At 45.2% G+C, this 12,992-nt stretch overlaps 1 protein-coding gene across 3 annotated transcripts in view; it reads left to right on the top strand.

The window, feature by feature from the left end:
- Nucleotides 1–345: 345 nt before the first annotated feature.
- The window catches only part of VWF (von Willebrand factor), a 142,687-nt gene continuing 130,040 nt past the window's right edge, over nt 346–12,992 (top strand). For 2 of the 3 annotated variants that reach the window (XR_003001563.1, XM_024733215.1), the window contains exons 1-3: nt 8,055–8,270; nt 9,433–9,487; nt 10,951–11,115. Coding sequence is in view for 2 of the 3 variants with exons in the window: in XM_024733215.1 (XP_024588983.1) it covers nt 9,433–9,487; nt 10,951–11,115 (220 nt within the window). In the remaining variant the exon portion in view is untranslated. Of the gene's footprint in view, nt 436–8,054; nt 8,271–9,432; nt 9,488–10,950; nt 11,116–12,992 lie in introns of those variants that run through there. The other variant, XM_024733216.1, reaches the window with a different exon arrangement.

Below are 12,992 nucleotides of genomic sequence, written 5' to 3'. Positions count from 1 at the left end.
GTGTTCTCCCTGTGTCCTCATACGGTAGAGAAAACGCTAGTGTCACTTCTGTTCTTATAAGGGCACTAATCCCTCCATGAGGGCCCCATACTTACAACCTCATCTAACCCTAAATACCTCCAAAAGGCCTCATCTCCTTATGCCATCACGTTGGGGGTTAAGACTTCAAAATATGAATTTTGGGGGACATAAACATTCAGTCCATAACTAATAAAATGCCATGGAAGGGTAAATTGATATAGTTCTTGGCAGGATGTATATAAGTCTTAACAATTTTTGTGACTTTTAACCCAGTGATTTTTTTTCACATCTAGGAGTTTGTTTTAAGGCAATAGGCCGTGTATGTGAAGATGGGTGTGCAAGGATGCTGGTCCCTCTGCTATTTGTGAGAACAAAGCCAACACGCCAAGGTCACTGGCATCAGGGCTTTATCTTGTAAGTGAAAATTTCAACTGTCCAGAAAACTAGAGAGGATAATATAAAGATATCCATGTTCCAGCCATCTTTTTATAAAAATTTATTTTTTTATTGAAGTGTAGTTGCATTACAATGTTGTGTTAATTACTGCTGTATAGCAAAGTGACTCAGTTATACATATATACATTCTTTTTCATATTCTTTTCCATTATGGTTTATCACAGGATATTGAATATAGTTCCCTGTGCTATACAGTAGGACCTTGTGGTTTATCCATCCTATATACCCGTTGGCGTCTGCTAATCCCAAACTCCCTATGCAACCCTCTCCCACCCCCCTCCCCCTTGGCAACCACCAGTCTTTTCTCTATGTCCCTGATTCTGTTTCAGTTTCATAGATAGGTTCATTTGTGTCCTATTTTAGATTCTACATATAAGTGATATCATACAGCATTTGTCTCTTTCTGACTTACTTCACTTAATATGATAATCTCTGTTTGCACCCATGTTGCTGCAAATGGCATTATTTCATTCTTTTTTATGGCTGAGTAGTATTCCATTGTATATATGTACCACATCTTTATTCATTCATCTGTTGATGGACATTTAGGTTGTTTCCATGTTTTGGCATGTTCCAGCCTTCTTAATGTGTTTCCATATTTGTCTCATATTTTTGGAATTATTAAGTAAATAAAACATATACAGAGAGATATAGCCCCTCATGTACCACTCTCTGGATCCCGTGTTCTCTCTTCCTCCCTAAAGGTGACCACTACCCTGAATTTAGTGGTTATCCACCATACACGTTGACTTTTCCTGCAATTAAACATATTTATAAACAGTACTATACTGTTTTATTTTACATGGTCTTTATTTAGCTTTACATAAATACTATTGTGCTGTAGAGAGTCTCTGACACTTGCTTTTATTTCCTGCTCAACATTATTTTGGGGATTTATCCATGTTGGTAGATGTAGCCTTGATTATTTTTGACTGCTGTTTGGTATTTCATAGGATGAATGTATCACCATTTATTTATTTATACTGTTGACGTATATTTAGTTGTTTACATGCTTGTGAACTACATTCACTGCTGCAGTGAACATTCTGTGCAAGTTGCTTTGTGCACGTAGGTGAAAGTTTCGCCAAGTGATATGCCCAGGAGTGCATGTACTGGGCCATGGGAAGAGCATCTTTAAATCTCTTAGCTATTTCCAGATTTTCCTCCAAAGTGATATACCACTTGTCCTAACAACAGCAAATAGTTCCAATAGCTCCACATCCTGGCCAATGTGATGGGAAGATAGCTATGTGGTTTTATCTTGGATTTCCCTAGTGACCAGTGGAGTTGAATGATTTTTCATATGTTTACTAGCCAAATGGTTTTTTTTCTTTTCTGTGAGTTGCCTTTCTATGTCACTTATCTATTGTTACTGCGTAGTTTGTCCATACCTTAATTTTTTTAAAAAAATTAAGATATAATTTAAAAAAATAAAAAGAAAGGAAATTCCGTGTCAGTCCAGTGGTTAGGACTCAGCACTCTTACTGCCGTGGCCTGGGTTCAATCCCTGGTGGACAAACTAAGATCCCACAAGCTGCATGGCACAGCCCAAAAAAAAAAAAAGGTATAACAGACATGTAACATTATATTGGTTTCAGGTATACATATAATGATTTGATATTTGTAAATATTGTGAAATGATCACCTCAATTAGTCTAAGTAACACGTTAACATCTATCACCACACATAGTTACAGTAACAACTTTTTTTCTTGTGATGAGAACTTTTAAGATCCACTCTCTCAGCAACTTTCCAATACTGAATACTGTATTATTAACTGTAATCGCCATGCTGTATAATACATCCCATGACTTACCTATTTTATAACTGGAAGTTTGTATTTTTGACCCCCTTCACCCATTTTGCCCACCCCTTAGCCCCTGCCTCTGACAACCACCAATCTGTTCTCTGTTTCTATGACCTTGGTTTCTTGTTTTGTTATTGTTCGTTTTTTTAGATTTCACGTATAAGTGAGATCATTCACGTATATAAGTGACATCATTCACGTATAAGTGAGTTTTTGTTTTAGATTTCACGTATAAGTGAGATCATGTATTTGTATTTCTCTGGCTTATTTCACTTAGCATAATGCCCTCAAGTTTCATCCACATTGTTGCAAATGGCAAGATTTCCATCTCTTTACGGCTGAATAATAATATTCCATTGTATATATACCACATTTTCTATATCCATTCCTCTATCAATGGATATATCAGTTGCTTCCCTCTCTTGGCTACTGTGAATGATGCTGTAATGTACATGAGGGTGCAGACATTTCTTTGAAATAGTGATTTAATTTCTTTCAGATATATACAGGGAAGTGGGATTACTAGATCATATGGTAGTTCTATTTAAATTTTTTTGAGGACTCTCCATACTGTTTTCCATAGTGGCTCTCCCAGTTTATATTCCCACCAACAGTGCCCAAGCGTTCTCATTTCTCCACATCCTCACCAGCATTTATTATTTTTTACCTTTTTGATAATAAAAACTTATCTTTTTGATAATAGCCATTGTCCATTTTTATTGATGATTTAAAATTTGAAACTGTCTGAACTATTCTTAATCTTTTGCTTTCCACAAGGATTTTTTAATCAGCTTGTCTAATTTCATGAAAAACCCTGTTACATTTTGATTGGAATTGCATTTAATTTATACACTAATTTGGAGATAATTGGTATCTTTCCAATCCTGTGATTTCAGTACGTATGAACACAGTGTATCTCCCTCTTGGGTCTTCTGTTATGTCTTGCAATAAAATTTATGATTTTCTGCATAATGGTTGTGTGCAGATTTTATTGTATGTATTCTTAAGAATTATTTATTCTTAAGAATAATTTATTTTTATTATATTCTTATTGTATTTATTTTTTGTTGTTTTACTAATAGGGTCACTTTGTTGTTTTACTAATAGTGTCACTTTAAATATTACATTTTGTAATTATATAGGAACATAATAGATTTTAAAGGTTAATCTTATTTTAGCAAACTGCTGAACTCTAATAAAATTCTCTTATGTAGAATTCTCTGGAAATTTTCTACGTAGACAGTCATATCTTTAAATAATAACTATCTTGCACTTTTTTCTTTTCTTTTGCTGCACCACACGGAATGCAGGATCTTAGTTCCCTGACCAGGGATCAAACCTGTGCCCTTTGCGTTGGAAACACAGAGTCTTAACCACTGGACCACCAGGGAAATCCCTCTTGCTGTTTCTTTTTGAAGCCATATACCTTATATTTCCTTTTCTTTTCTTTTTTTTTTTTTTTCTGTACTGACCTGGACATCTGATCCGATGTTGACTAGCAGTGATGATATTGGGCATTTTTGTCTTGTTCTGATTTTTAAAGGGAAAGTGGCTTATATTTTTGCCATAACTGTGAGGTTTGCGCTATTACTCAGGTCAAGGACACGCCCTTCTTTCTGTGGGTTGCAGAGATGTTTCTGTGTGCTTGTTTTCCATAAGTGGACGTTGTTGATTTTTACCCAAAGCTTTTTCCACCTTGCCTTATAATGCAATAATTGTTTTCTTTATACATTTCGAGCTGATATTATGAAGTGCACATAATTATAGCTTCCTGGTACATTTCTCTTTTTATCTTCTTTGTATCCCCTTTGTCTGTAATAATGACTTTTTTTCTTACAGTCTGTTTTTTCTGATAGTATAATCAGCTGTCTCTTGGTTATCATTTGACTTTTCTGTTTTTTTTTCCTTGAAGTACTGTGTCTTTATGTTTTAGGCCTAGCTCTTAAACATTGCTAGATGTGTGTCATCCAACCTGATAATGTTTCTTTTTACTGTTGACTATCATTGTTTGCATTTTTGCTATCTTATTTTATACTATTTGTCATGCTGTTTCTTTGTTTTCTCCTGGGTGAGTCTAGATTTCTTTGCTTCCAGCTCCCCACCCTCCACCCCTCAATGGTTTGGAAAACATACATTCAATTCTATTCTTTTAGCATCCTCTCTTAAAATTTGACTGTGCATTCTAGCCACCACAAAGTCTATAGTTACCACCTCTTTCTTTCTTCTGAGCAATACAAGGACCTTACTACACTTCCACTCTCATCACCCCCTCCCCCTGCCATCCTAGGTGCTATTGCTGTCTGATATTTTGGTTCCATCTTATTTTTTAACTCTCCAGTTTATCCTTATTGTTATTGTTTTGTGTAAATCACTACCTGCTCCTCTATACCCCCATATTTACCAATTTCTTTCTTTATCTTTTCCTCTGGCATTTTCTTTGTGGGTTTAATTTTCTTCTTCCTGAAGTATCTTCTTGAGTAGTTCTTTCAGAAAGGACTGTTAATAATAAACACACTGCCTGTTTTCTGAAAAAATGTTTCTACTTTCCCCAATCTCTGAATGATAATTTAACTACCTAGTTAACCCCCTCACACATCCCCCTGACCTTAACCTTCATGTGCTTCTTCTAGACTGCCAGGGTCTGAACCTCTGTGCTAAAGGCCCAGAGTATTGAGGAGTTAATGAGCCCAGGAGCAGCCCTCAACAGTTAAGGACCAGTGTAGGGTATTTTAGAAATACCTCTGCTTTCTTGACCCAGGAGTGGGATAATTCTGTGGCATGTGTCTTAACCTTTCTCCTAGACTTTCCTCATGGATGAAGCTCAGCTGACCATGTGGTAGCTGGCTTAATAAACACCTTTTATTGGCTGTCCTCCCTTCCCCATATCATATCTCCACTTGCCTGCCAGTGTTTCCTGCTTTCCCAAATAAATTATCTGCACTAAAATTCTCAGGGCCTGCTTTGGGGTTGGGGGAGGGAGTGCCATTCAAGCTAAGGTAGCGTGGATGGGAATCTACATTGAAGGACATATTCTCAGTACTTCTTTTTGGATCTTCTTCTTCTATCGTTTTTCATCTCCTTATAATTTCCTAAACTCCATCTTCCAGCAAATTTTTCTTCCAAGATGTCTGGTGTTTGTACTGGAATTTTAAAAATTAATTTACTATATATTTTCACTTCTATAAGTTCTTTTTAAAATCTTTTTTATTGGATTATAGTTGTCTAAAAGTTCTTTTTCAAGTCTTCCTCTTCTTTTCTAGCGATGTCTTATTCTTTTGTTTTCAATTCCTGCTCTTTAGTCTATGATTTCTTTCTTTCTTTCTTTCTATTCTTTCTGTGTTGGGTCTTCGTTGCTGTGCACGGGCATTCTCTAGTTGCAACGAGTGGGGGCTACCCTTTGTTGTGGTGTGCAGGCTTCTCCTTGCCTTGGCTTCTTTTATTGTGGAGCACGGACTCTAGAGTGCATGCTCGGTAGTTGTGGCGCATGGGCTGAGTTCCTCCTTGGCATGTGGGATCTTCCTGGACTAGGGCTTGAACCCGTGTCCCCTGCATTGGCAGGCGGTTTCTTAACCACTGTGCCACTAGGGAAGTCCCTAAACACCTGTTTTTAATTTTCCTGAGTATATACCTAGGAATGGAATTGCTGGGTAATATGGTATTATATGTTTAACTTATTGAAGAACCACCAGACTATTTTCCACAAGAATTGCACCATTTCACATTCTCACCAACAATGTACGAGGTGAGGGATTCAAGTTTTCCACAATCTCTCCAACACTTTTCACTTCTTACTATATCCATCCTAATGAAGTGTGAAGTGGTATCTCGTGGTTTTGATTCACATGTCCCTGATAACTAATGATGCTGAGCATCTTTTCATGTATATTTTGGCCCTTGTGTATATCTTCTTTGGAGAAATGTCAATTCAAGTTCTTTTGCCCATTCTATTTGGGTCATTTGTCTTTTTCTTTTAAATTTATTTATTTTATTTATTTTTGGCTGCATTGGTTCTTTGTTGCTGCGCGCGGGCTTTTCTCTAGTTGCAGCAAGCAGGGACTACTCTTCATCGCAGTGCGCAGGCTTCTCACTGCGGTGGCTTCTCATGTTGCGGAGCACGGGCTCTAGGCATGTGGGCTTCAGTAGTTGTGGCTCACGGGCTCTAGAGCACAGGCTCAGTAGTTGTGGTGCACAGGCTTAGTTGCTCCACGACATGTGGGATCTTCCCAGACCAGGGCTTGAACCCATGTCTCCTGCATTGGCAGGCAGATTCTTAACCACTGCGCCATCAGGGAAGCCCTAGCTGTGCTTTTAAAGAACATTTGTTGGGACTTCCTGGTGGTCCGGTGTCTAAGACTCCATGCTCCCAGTACAGGGGGCCCGGGTTTGATCCCTGGTCAGGGAACTAGATCCCACATGCTGCAACTAAGAGGCACATGCTGCAACTAAAAGAGCCCATGTGCTGCAACTAAAGATCCTGGGTGCCACAACTAAGACCCAGTGCAGCCAAATAAATAAATATTAAAAAAAGGAAAAGAACATTTGTTATATTTAACACAGCATTTCGAGATGTTTTGTAGTGGGTGGATTTTCAGGTTATCTAGTAAAAAGAAAAGTTGGAAATGGAAATCCTTAAGTGGCTTTTCTGCTATATCATGCTAATTCTGCCTCTTCTGCCACTTCTTTCTTGGGAACATCTTCCTCTCCTGGGGCAGTAAAGGGAGTGGTGGGGTGTGAGGGGTGTGCATGGGGTGGGGGAGGTTGGGGACAAAAGGTTTCCCAGACTCTTAGAGCAGGTGCCATGACATGAGAAGCAGCAGTGTGGGCTTCCTCACTGAGATGTGTCTTAGGCTGCCTGTCACAGAGCCTGGGGTCCCGGCATGAGAGTCCCCATCCTCCTCTGTTTTATTGGCTACCGCTTTTAGCAAGAATTAGTTTAGCAGTTGATTGAGAATTAGGCTCCAGGGAATTAGAGGTTGGGAAGAAAGATTGGTGTGTGTGGTGTGTATGTTTGTGGTGTATGTGTATGTGATGTGTGGTGTGTGTATGGTGTGTGTGTGGTTCATGTGGTGGTGGTGTGTATGTGCGTATGTTGTGTGTGTGGTGTGTATGTGTGTGTGTTGTGTATATGGTGTGTGGTGTGGTGTGTGTGTGTGTGTGTGTGTGTGTGTGTGTGTAAGGTCAGGGAGGAGTGAGGGCAGCAGAGGTGGTTGGAAGTGTCTTCGGGAAGAGTTCTAGCATCTGACGGTCCAGCCATCATTTCAGAAAGGCCTGGAGTAGTGACCAGGCCCCTCATCTTTAACTTGTCCATTCTCTGGGCCAGGACCCACACTGACAGTTCCCATCAGGGCTGGAACCGGATCACTCACACCTAGCGGGACAGGATGCATCAGCTCTCTCCTTCCTCTAAACACGGCTGCTAAATTGGCTCAGGCTGAGGTGTTTTTCCAAACTTCCCTGGAGTCTGGCCCTGGAAACCGGATCCAAAAGTTCAGTTGCTCCAGTCTGGATTCTTCCCTGGCCTGCACTGGCCTGCCCCGGACAGCCAGCCTTCCTGGTCCTGCCGTCTGTGGGGCACTGTCTGAGGGGGGACCCGCGCCTGTGTAGGGGCGCCAGGAGGGCCAGGCAGCTCCTTAGGGCAGCTGCTAGGAAGCCTCCCACCAAAGCGTTCAAAGCCTTATCGCCTTGGAGGTGTTTCTAATACCGTTTCCGTTCATTGTTTCCTCTCGGTCATTAGGAGGACGCCTGTCCCCTGTGGTGGCAGCTCACAGCTATTGTGGTGGGAAAGCGGGGGCTGACGGACGTCACAGCTTGGGCTTTATCTCCCCTCGGCCCAGGGTGTCCACAGCACGGGGGTCAGTCACCAGCAAGACAGTCCCAAGCCACAGAAGGTCCTGGAGAGCATGGCCTAGGTCTGGTGGCACCACTGCGGAGGCTGAGTTTCCCGAAGGACCTTGGGGTCACCCACAGTCCCCATTTGCAGGGGAAGGTATGGTCTTTGGGGAAGAGGGCTGGCTCATAGTGGGAGGAAGATGCAGGACTGATCCTCACCGCTGGGGAGCTGGGGTTCTCCATCCCTGGACTAGCTTGGAGGGTGATTCACAGCCAGGGACCCTCTAACGCTACCTCCTCCACTTGCCTCTGGAGGTCCTGGGGCTGCTTACGCTACTGCCTGGGCTTTACTGCTTGTAATACTTGACCAGATGGGACAGGAATGAGCTCTGCCCTCACCTCTGGGTACCTTCTGGAAGCAGCCTGACGTACCTGTGTGTTGGGCACCTGCTCCAAGACCAAGCCTTGGCCATATCAGACATTAGAGTGTTCCTTCCACAGATACATCATGGATGGGGTTTTCCTCTCCCTTGTTTGGCTGGATGGGGCAGTGGGCGGTAAAGGAGCTCCCCACCCCCAGGGAATCTCAGGTGACAGACTCTGCACTTAATTTTGCTGCTTTTCCAGAGGAGGGAGCTGTGGCTGGGGCCCTAAGGCACTCGGAGTATGCTGTGCCAGCCAGGGTCAGTTGTCCTTTTCTGGGGCGGCCACACCACAGGGAACCTTGCCCACCACCCAGGCTTGCTGGACTCCTGTCTATTTATCAGATCAACTCAGCAAATGTTGCCTGAACACCTCCTGGATGCTGGGCACTGTGCTAGGTACTGGGGTGGGGATGAGAGAGGAGTTGGTGTACATTGTGGGTGATTGCCCAGAAAGCCTGGTTCCTGAGTGTTCTCAAAGCCTGGTACCCATGGTAGGAGCAGAAGCAAGACAGTTCCTACTCCCCAGTTTGCTGCCGAGCGTGAAAGGATGAAGAGGAGGAGGGAATGAGGGGCCCCCGGCTCTGAGCGGCCGCGGGAGCTCAGGGGATGACACCTGGGAGCGGGTGGAGGCCAAGGCAGGGCTTTCCTCTCTGTGTGCAGCAGGGACCGCTGTTCGGGGAAGGATGCCCGGGGTCCTGGATCACAGTGATTGTTACTCTTGGGCCTGGCCACAGGCTATTTTGGGGACCAGCAGTCCATGTTTAAGGGGCAAATGAGAGTGATTCTCTTCTCTTGCTTGAAAAAAATTCTCCCTACTTCATGCATGGCCAGGAGCACATAGCAGCCACCTGTGTGGCCAGTGATCGCGAGCTCAACTCTCCTGCTTCTCCTCAGATGATCCCTGCCAGGCTCACGAGGTTGCTGCTTGCTCTGGCCCTCACCTTGCCAGGTAGGTACAAAGGTGCTGCTGCCACTCTTCACTCCTGCCTCAGGGCCATTGGGAACCACCCCCTGCCAGGGATCTGCAGGTGTGTCTGGAGCCCACCTGTGTGCCCAGCCCCACGTTCGGCTCATGCTGGGGCTGCCGGAGTCACTGGCTCCCTGGTTAATTCCTCTTATGAAGGTTCTGCAGAGCCCACTGCCCTGGACTTGTGTTTCTCAAGGACCAGGTGCCTGTCAATGTCTTCTCCAATTGGGGAACTAAGAAGCACCAGGGCCACACAGAACAGTCCTGTATGCTGGGGATGGAGGATGGAGAAGAAGGAATCCAAGACTTGGGGAGATTATTAGCTTTAGAATGGATTGTGGAGCTCATCTAGTTGTACAGGTTATCTGATAGTAGCGATGCAGAGACTGAGGGTCAGAGAGGAAAAATGACTGCTCCAAAGTCACATAGAACCCAAATCAGAGGCCAGCTCTCCTTCACTGTACAACACTGCCCTCCTTCCTGCACTGAGATGCTGAGTCTGTGAAAGGCAGGGGGAACCCTTTTCTGATCCTAGTCTCCATTTAGATGACTAGGCCAGCAGCATCCAGCCTACTGCTCACAGGTTAGTCTGGGGCAAAATGTACATTCATCATACCCTCTGCATCTTCCTACTAGGTGTGTTCTGTGCCAGGGGATCCAGAAAACTTAGAGATTGACAGCTGTGGTTTCCACCTGCCAACACACACACACACACACACACACACACAGTGTGAGAGTGGCAGGAGATAGCATATGACCCTGCAGGAGTCAATACTTCACAGATCCTATGTGTCAGGCACACAGGTTGATCTGTTCAGAATTCAATATATTCAAGATACACCAGTAGATTAATGTAGAAGGATGCTCAGTACAATCTACGTACATATCAGAAAACTGGGAAATGCTAGAACCTATACCAAATACACTTAGATGCAAAGTATAACGCAGCCACCAAAAATGTTTTGGAAGTATGGCGCGATACATTCTTTACAATACATTGAGACATAAACACGTTATAAACAGTTCTCTCCGCATGCTGACAAATCTGCAAGAAGTCTGTAAGTGTTTATACACAGTAACATAGAAACAAAAGACAAACGCTAAAACGTCAACTCTAGTTACTGCTGAATGTCGGCTACAGATGATTTTAATTTCTTTCTGTTACTCTTCCATAGTCTCCCAATTCTCTCTAATGAGCACGCAGTACATTGAAAATCAGTGAATATATGTCATGAAAATGAATAGGTTTCCTGAAACACAGTTCCTCCATTATGGCTGGGTCCTGGGTCATATTTTGGGGCTGAAAGCAACAGCTTTATTGCCGTCGAGGATGGAAAGTTCTTCCCCGGAGCCTAATTTCTAACAGATGCAGCCTCGTTGCTACCAGGCTGCAGTGGTTTGGGCTGGGGGTGCCAGCTGTGCTCACGTGTGGCCTTTCCCTCCAGGGGCCCTTTGTGGAGAAGGCACTCTTGGCAGGTCATCGATGGCCCGATGCAGCCTCTTCGGAGGTGACTTCATCAACACCTTTGATGAGAGCATGTACAGCTTTGAGGGAAGCTGTAGTTATCTCCTGGCGGGGGACTGCCAGGCACACTCCTTCTCTCTCATAGGTGAGTCCGGGCCCTGAGGGGAGGAACTCAGAGGCGGGTGGGGAGTGGGGACAGCATAGCTCAGCCCTGGCAGGTGAGGGCCTTGGGGATTGCGGGTTGGGATTTCCTACTCTTAGGACAGTGCCTGAGCGGAGAGCATGGTGGGGAACGGCCTCTCCATGACATGGGGATTCCCTCGGCTTCTCCCTGGGCCTCTACCCGTGGGAGCCTGGTGGATGGAGAGAGTCTTCGCGCTTCTCCAGTGGTTGAGTCTGTTGCTCTGGGTCCAGGCGATGCTCTGGAAGCCCCGAAACATCGAGACGATTGATGACCCAGAAGGTGGTTTTTAATAGCAAAAGCCTGTAGAAAAGGGAAGGAAGGTTGCATGTTCTGCTGGAATTCAGTTACCAGCTGATGTTGAGCACCTCCGGTGTTCCTGGCAAAGTGCTGGTACCATGCCCGTGTTATCTCTGCCCCCGTGCAGCAGCTCTGAGATGTAGGGGCAGGTACCGTCACCCCCCTTCACACATGAAGAACTGAAGCCCAAGGAGGTTGCATGATCCTCCCAAGGGCTGTCGGGTAATAAAGGAAGAGCTGGCTTTCCATCCTGGGCTCGTCAGGAAGGAGGACCTTCCTTCTGTGTTAAGAAGAGAGGGCACTTTGCAAGGCTGGGAGTGGGGCTGGAGGCAGTGATGGAACACTGTGGTTTGGTGACCTTCACAACAATTAATGAGATGTGTGTGGTGCATGAGTGAGGGATGCAGCAAAAACCAGCAAAGGCGACGGAGTCCTTAGCCTTGGTGGGGCGGGGCATGTGGAGGGGAGATGGCAACAGACAGACCTACACTGTTACAGCAAAACTTTTCGTGACAATAGTTATAAGGAGAGCGAGGAAAACTTTACTCAGGACGGACCAGTGCAATGGAGGTTTTGCAGTAGAGGGGAGAGATGGGCCCCACTCCGAATATAACAAAGACGAGTGGGGACTTATAGTCAGGGAGCTGGGTGTGGGTTGCTGGTGGAAAACGACTAAGAGGAAACATCCGGGATCAGGGGGAATTCTGGCTAAACCAACTTGACAGGATTCTTGCTGAAGGGAGGCTGGGGTGATACGATGTCCAGGGTGGGTTACAAGGAGTATGATCAGATACTGAGGGTAGGGAATTTTCACTAAACTGACCCAGCTGGACTACGCAGGCCCAGGACAGAGTCCGTGGGGGCACCTAACCGAGGAGAGGGCTCAGAGGAGCCAGAGAACTGGTCAAGGAGAGCATCTTGGTCAACACCCAGACCCTCACACGAGATGCAGGCTGTAGGGATCTTGGGCTGTTAACTCCATCAGTCAGGAAGGATGGGAGCAGAACCCTCTGTGTCTACCGCTGGGCGAGGCTCTGCTTGGTTCCTGAGTGAGCTGACAGCTGGCCTTAGCTCTGGGTTCTCCTGCTTCTTTTTTAATTAATTTTTGGCCATGCCACACGGCATGTGGGATCCTGGTTCCCCAACCAGGGGTCGAACCCGAGGCCCCTGCAGTGGAAGCGCGGAGTCCTAACCACTGGACTGCCAGGGAAGTCGCATGGGTTCTCCTGCTTCTCTGGCTACCCCCTTCCTGCCCTGCCTTTTTCCCACCTGCCCTGCCTCTGCTGGAAAACCTATCCCAGTGTGACTTGAGTAGTCTGAACTTCACTGCAATGCCATTTCCCCTACTCCTCCGTGAATCCCTCAGGGCAAGGACCATGTCACGTTCATCTCTGTTTCCTTAGCTCCCGGGGGTCTCTGTCATCACCGAACGGGGGATCCAGGAAGCGCGGTGCTCTGCTGTACCGAAGAGCTGGCCTCACGAATGGCACGCCGTGCCGGACCTTGGAGGAGGGGGTCTTGCTTGGGCAGAGAGGACCGGG

Source organism: Neophocaena asiaeorientalis, unplaced genomic scaffold (genome assembly GCF_003031525.2).
Source record: "Neophocaena asiaeorientalis asiaeorientalis breed wild unplaced genomic scaffold, Neophocaena_asiaeorientalis_V1.1 scaffold150, whole genome shotgun sequence".
Classification (NCBI taxonomy): Eukaryota; Metazoa; Chordata; class Mammalia; order Artiodactyla; family Phocoenidae; genus Neophocaena; species Neophocaena asiaeorientalis.
Note: the sequence above shows the minus strand (reverse complement) of the source record. Positions and strands in the feature narration are given on the sequence as shown.